Source organism: Phaseolus vulgaris, chromosome 8 (assembly GCF_051622355.1).
Source record: "Phaseolus vulgaris cultivar YP4 chromosome 8, ASM5162235v1, whole genome shotgun sequence".
In the NCBI taxonomy this organism is placed as follows: Eukaryota; Viridiplantae; Streptophyta; class Magnoliopsida; order Fabales; family Fabaceae; genus Phaseolus; species Phaseolus vulgaris.
In genome coordinates, this window is record NC_143505.1 from 6,997,878 (window position 1) to 7,006,951 (window position 9,074).

General features: G+C 36.0%; 1 protein-coding gene across 2 annotated transcripts; it reads left to right on the plus strand.

Annotated features, from left to right (window-relative positions):
* The first annotated feature begins 1,645 nt into the window (after window positions 1-1,645).
* On the plus strand, window positions 1,646-8,127 carry LOC137823862 (homeobox-leucine zipper protein ANTHOCYANINLESS 2). Of its 2 annotated transcripts, none has more exons than XM_068629167.1 (10): window positions 1,646-2,028; window positions 2,264-2,700; window positions 2,806-3,023; window positions 3,138-3,255; window positions 3,357-4,052; window positions 4,328-4,429; window positions 4,518-4,730; window positions 6,030-6,204; window positions 6,430-6,797; window positions 7,325-8,127. In XM_068629167.1, the coding sequence occupies exons 2-10, from the start codon at window positions 2,509-2,511 to the stop codon at window positions 7,691-7,693; spliced, it is 2,451 nt and encodes an 816-aa protein (XP_068485268.1). In that variant the 5' UTR covers window positions 1,646-2,028; window positions 2,264-2,508; the 3' UTR covers window positions 7,694-8,127. The 2 variants fall into 2 exon arrangements, with proteins under 2 accessions (XP_068485268.1, XP_090150022.1); XM_090293896.1 differs by having other exon boundaries at window positions 1,919-2,036.
* Window positions 8,128-9,074: the final 947 nt, after the last annotated feature.

The window sequence follows — 9,074 nt, forward strand, 5'->3', positions numbered from 1 at the left end:
TTTAAATAGTTTCTAAATTGGTTTCTAATTAGCTACCAAGATTTTAACTACCAATTATTTAGATTCTAAATTTGGTAGCAAAAACTTTAGTGCTAATTATATACCAATTTAGAAACCATTTAACAATAACAGAAACTAATTTAGAAATCAAAAATATTTTTAGTCTCTAAAATGGTCTCTAATTTAGTCATTATAACAACTAATTATTTTTTTGTCTCTAAAATTGGTTTCTATTTCATGATTTTCTTGTAGTGTTATTTATTGAAACTAAAGAGTGCAATTAAAATAGTTAATGTTTAACTAAAATTTATTAAAAAAATATATTGAATGAAAAGTAAAAAAAAATTCCACAAAGAAATATTTTATCAATATAATTAAATTAAATTAATATAAAATATCTTATATTTATCATTTAAAGTTTATCAAATATTTTAATAGATTATTTTATGACATAATTATAATTGAATAATTTAATCTAATAAGCTTTAGTTACTAGGTAAGTCTTTAACTTCTAATTAATTTTTCATTTCATCTAGCTTTTAATTTTTTTTTTTCAAACATAACATAGAAAGCTAGTTAGTAAGTAAATAATTAATAATTGAAAGACACAAAAGGTTAATTTAACTTATTAAATTACATGTATTTGGTTAAATTAACTAATTAAATTATATGTATTTGAACAAATATAATTTGAGGTAATAACTATAAAATAACTTAAATAAACTTTAAGTATATGACATTTTTACATAAATTTTAAATTGAGTTAATTGTTAAAAGTCTATTTTGAGATAATTATACCTTATTTTGATTTGCTAACTTCCTTGAAAGGGTAAAATATTAATTTAATTATACACTTTAATAAAATATTAATTCAGTTAGTCCTAATTATATCCTCATATAATTAATGTGATTTAATATTTTTTTACACAATTACTTTGAAGACACATCAAAAGCAAGGCCTCAGAAAATTAAAACATTATTAATTATTTTTATTTTATGTGAAAATTTACCTTTTCTGACATATTTTAAAGTAAGTAACAAATTATTATGATCATTTTAGTTAAGTTATCAGCTTTGAAAAAAAAACAATTATTGTTTATTTTTTTTCCTTCAAATCAACCTACCCAATTATAGTTTAATTAACATATTTAAAAATTAAATGCATTGAATGAATATTATCTATTCCAAAAGCAGCAAGGAAAGAGGGAGACAAAATTGATACAGAATTAAAAATGTTTCCTCTTCTGATTATTTTCATAATCAGGTTCATTGAAATGAGAGCATGAAAAGTGATTTACAAGGAAAAAAAATGAAGTTTATGAGACATGAATTGAATGGTAAAAGAAAGTAATTCACTGGGTGGTGCATACATTTTGGTGGTACAGCTTATAGGGTCATAATGTGTGAAGAAAAGGACAAAAGAAAATGGACCCAAGTTTCTGATATTCACATTTTTTAAAGTTTAAACTTCCGTGATGATTTTGTTGCCATATGAGTGAATTAAGCTAAATCAGTGAAATTATTGAGAGTCCCAATATCAGTTTATGGAAAACACTGAGAAGAGGGTGCCCCGTGCATCTTAGCAACACCATCATAAGTAAGCTTTTCATTTTCCTTCATATCCCCAAAAAGTTATTCAAAAGGTATATTGCAAATTTCACAGCTATTCACAGACTTTAAAAGGGTTAAAGTGGAAAGAGATATAGAGAGAGAGAGAGTTTGTGTGTGATCACAGTGCGAAGAGTCAACCAAACCCTTTTTGGATGCATGTATTTGTAAGGCTTTCAAGTGTCCACATGTTACCTTTTATCTGTGCTTTCTTCTCCAACTCTTTCTTCCCCTTCTCTCTCTCTCTCTTCTATTGTCTCTGCACAAATCTACAACCCTTCTGTTTAAATATTCATTTTCTTTTCCTTCTCTTTCACGCTTTACCATAGTCAAGCTAGCGGTTATCATGCAGGGAACAAGACAGCACACACTGAACTGAACACTAGGGTTCCATGCCATCCTTACATTTATAAGGAAAAGGTGCCAAAGTAATAAACTTTTTTATTGTTCTTATTACTAATTGGTAATAATATTTATTCTTCTCTCACTATATAATGACTGTGTGAAAAAAATAAAAATAAAGACAGCATTTATTTGTTTATGTTTTGGGCTTTATCCTTTTGTCTATTTATCTCTCTCTATTATTATTATTATTGTTATTATTTATTTATATTTTCCCTGGTTTCAAAAGGTTCTTTTTTTATTGCGCTCTCAGGTATATAAGGCAGATTCTGAGAGACCCTTTTCATCTTTTGTGGTGCTACATGGCTTGGAAATTCTGGGGTGGGACGAATCAATCGACGCAAGGATTAAAAGTTTCAGCGACAAGGCTGAGTCATTAGTGGCAGCTTGAGTTGTTCAAAGGGGTTTTGAGTAGTAGCAGTTTCTGTGGGGTGTGCTTGTTTGATTGGTGGAAGAAAAGAGAGAAAGAGAGAAAGAGAAGCAAAAGTGGCTACTTTGATGAGTTTTGGGGGGTTTCTTGAGGCCAAACAAAGTGGTGGAGGCGGTAGGATCGTATCAGATATTCCTTACAGCAACGGTTCCAACCACAGCAACGATATAATGCCCTCTGGTGCAATCTCGCAGCCTCGTTTAGCCACTCCTACTTTGGCCAAATCCATGTTCAACTCTCCTGGCCTTTCTCTTGCACTTGTGAGAATCATTCCTACTCTTTTCCTTCTCTTCTTTTTCTTGCTCACAAGGGTTTTTGTTTTGGATGATTCTTTTTTTCTTACTTTTGTTTGAAAAAAAACGCAGCAAAGTGATGTCGATGGACAAGGGGATATGAACAGATTAATGCCCGAGAATTTTGAGCAAAATGGGTTGAGAAGGAGCCGGGAAGAGGAGCATGAAAGCAGATCTGGCAGTGATAACATGGACGGTGCTTCTGGTGATGATTTTGATGCCGCCGACAACCCACCAAGAAAAAAACGTTATCACCGACACACTCCTCAGCAAATTCAAGAACTTGAAGCGTATGATGATATTTCATTAAAAACTCAATCTTTTTTTAAGGTTCTTGTCGAGTTTATTTTTTGTTTTTTTGGAGGGGTTGTTTTGATTTTTTGTTTGTGTTTTCTGGGTTTTAGGCTTTTCAAGGAGTGTCCTCATCCGGATGAGAAGCAAAGGCTTGAACTCAGCAGAAGGCTGAATTTGGAAACGAGGCAAGTAAAGTTTTGGTTCCAAAATCGAAGAACACAGATGAAGGTAGCACCAACGCTATTCCTTTTTTTTTCATGTTATTTTCCCTTACAGTTTCCTGCTTTTGGGGGTGGTTCTGAACCATGGATCGTTTGTGTGTTGTTTAGACACAATTGGAACGGCACGAGAACTCGCTGCTAAGGCAAGAGAATGACAAACTTAGAGCGGAGAACATGTCTATGAGGGAAGCTATGAGAAATCCTATGTGCTCAAACTGTGGAGGTCCTGCAATGATTGGTGAGATTTCACTTGAAGAACAGCATCTCAGGATTGAGAATGCTAGATTGAAGGATGAACTAGACCGTGTTTGTGCACTTGCTGGCAAGTTTTTGGGTCGCCCCATTTCTTCTTTAACAAACTCAATTGGGCCTCCATTGCCAAACTCAAGCTTGGAGCTTGGGGTTGGGAGCAATGGTTTTGGAGGTTTGAGCACCGTGCCTTCAACATTGCCTGATTTTGGGGTGGGGATATCAAGCCCCTTAGCTATGATGTCACCTTCAACTAGACCAACAGCAACATCAACAGTGGTGACTCCTGGCCTTGACAGATCAGTGGAGAGGTCTATTGTTTTGGAACTTGCTTTGGCTGCAATGGATGAGTTGGTGAAGATGGCTCAGACCGGGGAGCCTCTTTGGATCAGGAGTTTGGAAGGGGGAAGAGAAATTCTCAACTATGAGGAGTACACAAGGACAATGACACCTTGCATTGGTTTGAGACCCAATGGTTTTGTCACCGAGGCCTCTAGACAAAATGGCATGGTCATCATAAACAGCTTGGCTCTTGTTGAAACATTAATGGACTCGGTATGCCTTTCAACTACCTTCACACTTTTCTCAAACTTTTCCTCCCTCTAATTTAATACCTTTTATTATTCTTGGCTCCTTTGGTTTTGTTATTTTCTCATTTTATGTTGATATGTTTTTCTAGAGTAATGTTAGTAACATGAATATCTCTATTCTTTTGGGGTGTCATTTCTAACATAAACAGTGCATTAAAAAGAGTACTATATAAGAAAAGAGATGCCAGTCCTTGTTAATTTTGAATGCGTGCGAAACTGATTTCCTTTCTGCTGTGACAGAATCGATGGTCAGAGATGTTCCCTTGTATGATTGCTAGAACCTCCACCGCTGAAGTTATATCTAATGGAATAAATGGAACTAGAAATGGTGCTCTTCAGCTTGTAAGTCTAAATTGTTTTCTTACACTACTTTTCCTTTAACAAAAATTTAATGGGGGGCATTTTTTAATCACATAAAATTTGTTCTCAGATGCATGCCGAACTTCAAGTCCTTTCGCCTTTGGTTCCTGTTCGTGAGGTCAATTTTCTACGCTTTTGCAAGCAGCACGCAGAGGGCTTGTGGGCAGTGGTGGATGTGTCCATAGACACCATCCGAGAAACTTCTGGTCCACCCACTTTTGTGAACTGTAGGAGGCTTCCTTCTGGTTGCGTGGTGCAAGATATGCCAAATGGTTACTCTAAGGTAAGTTAATTACCAATATTCTTCTTTGTTAATGGCTGGTTTTATGTTCTCACTGCATTTTTAGCATCCCAATTTTTTCTTTTTTGAAGACAGTAAAAATGATTTACTAGTACATTCTGCCAAGCCTTGTGTCTTAATACTTTTCTATAAATATATATGTATATATATAGGCCACCTACTGAACCGTACTATCTCACCTGCTTTCATGTTTTCATCACATTTATTGTATTTCTTCCAAGTGGGTGCAAGTAACTGCACCATTGTAGCTTAATTGTGCATTATTTAAAGTGGGGGCAAAACACCAGGCTAAGGAATCATGGAGCTTTTGCTTTTCCAAGCTACATAGAAAGCTCCTAGTTCTAAGTAACTCAGCTTGTTTAGTGATTACTCACTATAGAACCACTCTGTCAGTGATGATTCCAATATATATTTTTAGTCTCTCAAAGAATTTGCACCCTGGATAGTATGCTTCCTTTTGTCTCAAATATATTCCAATTTTCAATTTTCAACAACTGATTCTGATCCCATAAACTAATTGAGTAATACACCATGTTGCACAAATCTAGGTTATCCCATTAATTTATTCATGGAAGTCTCTATCACTTAAATTTTTGTAGCACGAACACATTAATTAGATATCCCCCTTTGAGCAATTTGCGTTGCAATTTTTCACCTAACTTTTTTATTCCATAAACAATTCATATGATGTTTCTATTCCACTCTTTTATGCTACATTTGTCATTCCCTAAGCATTATTTAATTTTCTAGACTATACGTGACCTGGCTCCAGCCCTATAGTCCATAGGTCTGTTACATAAAAATATTCAATGCGGACTCTTTGAGTCAAGATCAAAGACTGAACATTTTGTCTGTTTCTTGGGTGTTTGGGATGAGTTCATCACACTGTCGTAACAAATCTCGATGCCCCTTTACACTGCACGTAGTGCTAGCTACTCCAAATCCCGCGTGACTTTATCTAGTACCTTATATTTTATGTACTTCCTCCAAGCTCCACAGATACTTTGTCTCTCGTTGATATTCCAAGATTTGCATCCCACATGCTTCTTCTTCTCATCACCATCTTCTTTAAGCCCCCCCCAATAATTTTAGCATCCTAGCCAAAAACTTAAGACTAACTTAACTGTCATTTTTCTAATCAACTACCCCAAGTGTTCACAAAATAATTTGTCACATTATTTGTACCTCAACTCTTCATCAATCGGTCCACTTTGTAGCATGAAAACTAAATTAGTAAATTGTAAGTTCATAAAACAAAAATAATAGTGGAATTATACACAGGTGACATGGGTGGAACATGCAGAGTACGACGAAAGCCAAGTTCACCAGCTGTACAGACCCTTGTTGAGCTCAGGCACAGGGTTTGGAGCACAACGTTGGGTTGCCACCCTTCAACGCCAATGCGAGTGCTTAGCCATTCTAATGTCCTCAGCAGTCCCCTCTAGAGAACATTCAGGTACATTTCTCTATATGATACACTCACACACACACAAAATACAAACACCAAACTTTTAACCTTGCACTCATTCATAGATATTCAAAATTAGATATTAGTAGTGACATCGACATGTCCTTTTATCTTTCAATCTTGATCGTGTAAATACGATTTTATTTCTCATCCTATCATTAGTGTTCACTTGATGTTACGAATTTACTAATTTCTATGAATTGGGTGTTGCAGCAATAAGCTCAGGTGGAAGGAGGAGCATGCTGAAGCTAGCACAACGCATGACGAACAATTTCTGTGCTGGTGTTTGTGCCTCCACGGTGCACAAGTGGAACAAGCTGAACGCGGGGAACGTGGGGGAGGACGTGAGGGTGATGACAAGGAAGAGCGTGGACGACCCAGGCGAGCCGCCGGGTATTGTCCTCAGCGCGGCCACCTCAGTGTGGCTGCCGGTGTCGGCGCAAAGACTCTTCGACTTCCTGCGCGACGAGCGGCTCCGGAGTGAGTGGGACATTCTCTCGAACGGTGGACCCATGCAAGAGATGGCTCACATTGCCAAGGGACAAGACCATGCTAACTGTGTCTCCCTCCTCAGAGCCAGTGTACGTGTACATACATATACATACACATATACATACATAGAATGCACATTACCATTATCATGAGTGAAGATAGGTTATGGAGTTAATTTGCATGATTATTTTGAGGTGGTTTTGAATGTTGGGGAAGTGGTGGTGTGAGGGTTAGTTTTAGCATTGTGTGAAGAAAATGTGCAGAAGAGAAAAGAGGAAACGTGAATGGGGAATTGTCGCGGAGTGTGAGGATAAAAAAGGTGAATTTGAGAAGGAGGAGGTTGGAAATTTGGAAGTATCTATGAAGACAATTGGCACCAGAAATAGGGCAGCGTTTGTTTCAGCAAACTTTTGTAAAAAGTCAAAATTCAGGACTTTTGTCAACTTTCTATTTTCCTCTCTTCTGACCTCATTATTTTGCCCTAATTTTTTTTTTTTTTTTAAATTAGGGGGAAAGGGTGGTACCGGGGTTTGACTACCCCCCTCCCCACCGAACTTAACGAAAACGACAACACGAAAAGTTGGATTTTTATTTTCTTTTATTTTTGTTGTTGCAGGCTATGAATGCCAACCAGAGCAGCATGTTGATTTTGCAGGAGACGTGCACCGACGCGTCGGGATCGCTTGTGGTGTACGCGCCGGTGGACATTCCCGCCATGCACGTGGTGATGAACGGCGGTGACTCTGCCTACGTGGCGCTTCTTCCGTCTGGGTTCGCCATCGTTCCAGATGGATCCGTGTCCGGCGGAGAACACGGAGGCGCGTCGCAGAAGAGGGCGAGTGGATGTCTTCTGACGGTTGCGTTTCAGATTCTCGTGAACAGTCTCCCGACGGCGAAGCTGACGGTGGAGTCGGTGGAGACCGTGAACAACCTCATCTCGTGCACCGTGCAGAAGATCAAAGCAGCGCTTCACAGCGAGAGTTGAATGTCACGGGCGCGCCTGTGACTTGTTTATTATTATTAGTTATTATTATTGTTTTGGGGATTAGTCAATATTTGTTGTAGTGAAAGTTGCGATAGGTGGCGCGTGTGAATGACGCGAGGGGTGGGGGTGTTGAGTCAAGAACGAACCGCGCGTGGGTGTTGAAACTCCTTGCAAGGTGGCGAGGGTCCGGGACTCGGTCGGGTCGGGTTAGGATCTTTAACACTAGGCAAGGGTGGTGGTTCGGGTATTGACTCGGGTCGACCCCTTGTCTGCTCTACTAGTAGCAGAAGAAGAAAAGAAAAAAGAAGAAAAAGGAACAAAATTGTGTTTCTGTTTATCATTTTTATTTGTATTGACTTCAGAGTTTGCTAGAATTGGATCTAGTAGTTTGTTGAATATGATCAAATCAATAATTTGTTTTCATTTTTTCACAATTTACTTCCTTTACTTTTTTCTTTTCTTAATTTTTTACTATATCCATTAGTTCTTATTTTCTTTCAAACTTATTTAATAATAATGACACTATCACTTTCAAAAATTAAAGGCACATGGTAATACGTATAATTACAATTTATAATTTATTTATTATTTTTTACACTTTTTACTTTACTTTTCAAAATAGTAATTAGCATGACACAAGTCTTTTTCTGAAATCAGTTATGTGAAAGAAGGGCTTTTGAACGTTGGTTCTTCCTCTGATTGACAAATGAAGGAACTTAAAATCTATAAATATGAACACATGACTTGTGTTCTCAAAATAGTAAATAATGGTGATGGGTTGTTGTTAGACCACGCGCCGTTTGCTGATAGTGACAATTTAATAATAAACAAGACAATGAATAACTCTGGTAGTGGATAAGTATCTACTGTCAACTCAGAAATTATATTTCTAACATAATTATAACGATGGAAAAAAAAAATGTAAGATAATAATCACTATAGAAAAAAAATAATGGGCTATTTCAAAATAATAATTTTGATCTTTAATTTTTGAAATAGCTAATTTTTAGTCTTTAAAACTAACACATTTTTATACACAACTTAAAGTTTGAGTATTTAAAAAAAAAACACAAGGACCTAATTACTCTAAAAGTTGTAAATAAATTAAAACTACAGTTTAGACAATTTTGTATGCAAAAGTATCATACATATAAATAATATTAGGAAGAACAAAAATAATTCCAAGGTCTTTAAAAAAAGAATACATAGCTATACCATAAGATAATTAAAAAATATGGCAGTTGCTATGATTACAAAAAGTTTTTGACTAAATATTATTGTCAAAAAATAACTTTGATTTTTTTAATTAATCAAATATTTCAAATAATAATTTACTTATCGAAGCAATATACATTCTCTATTTATTTTTATTTACTGCACT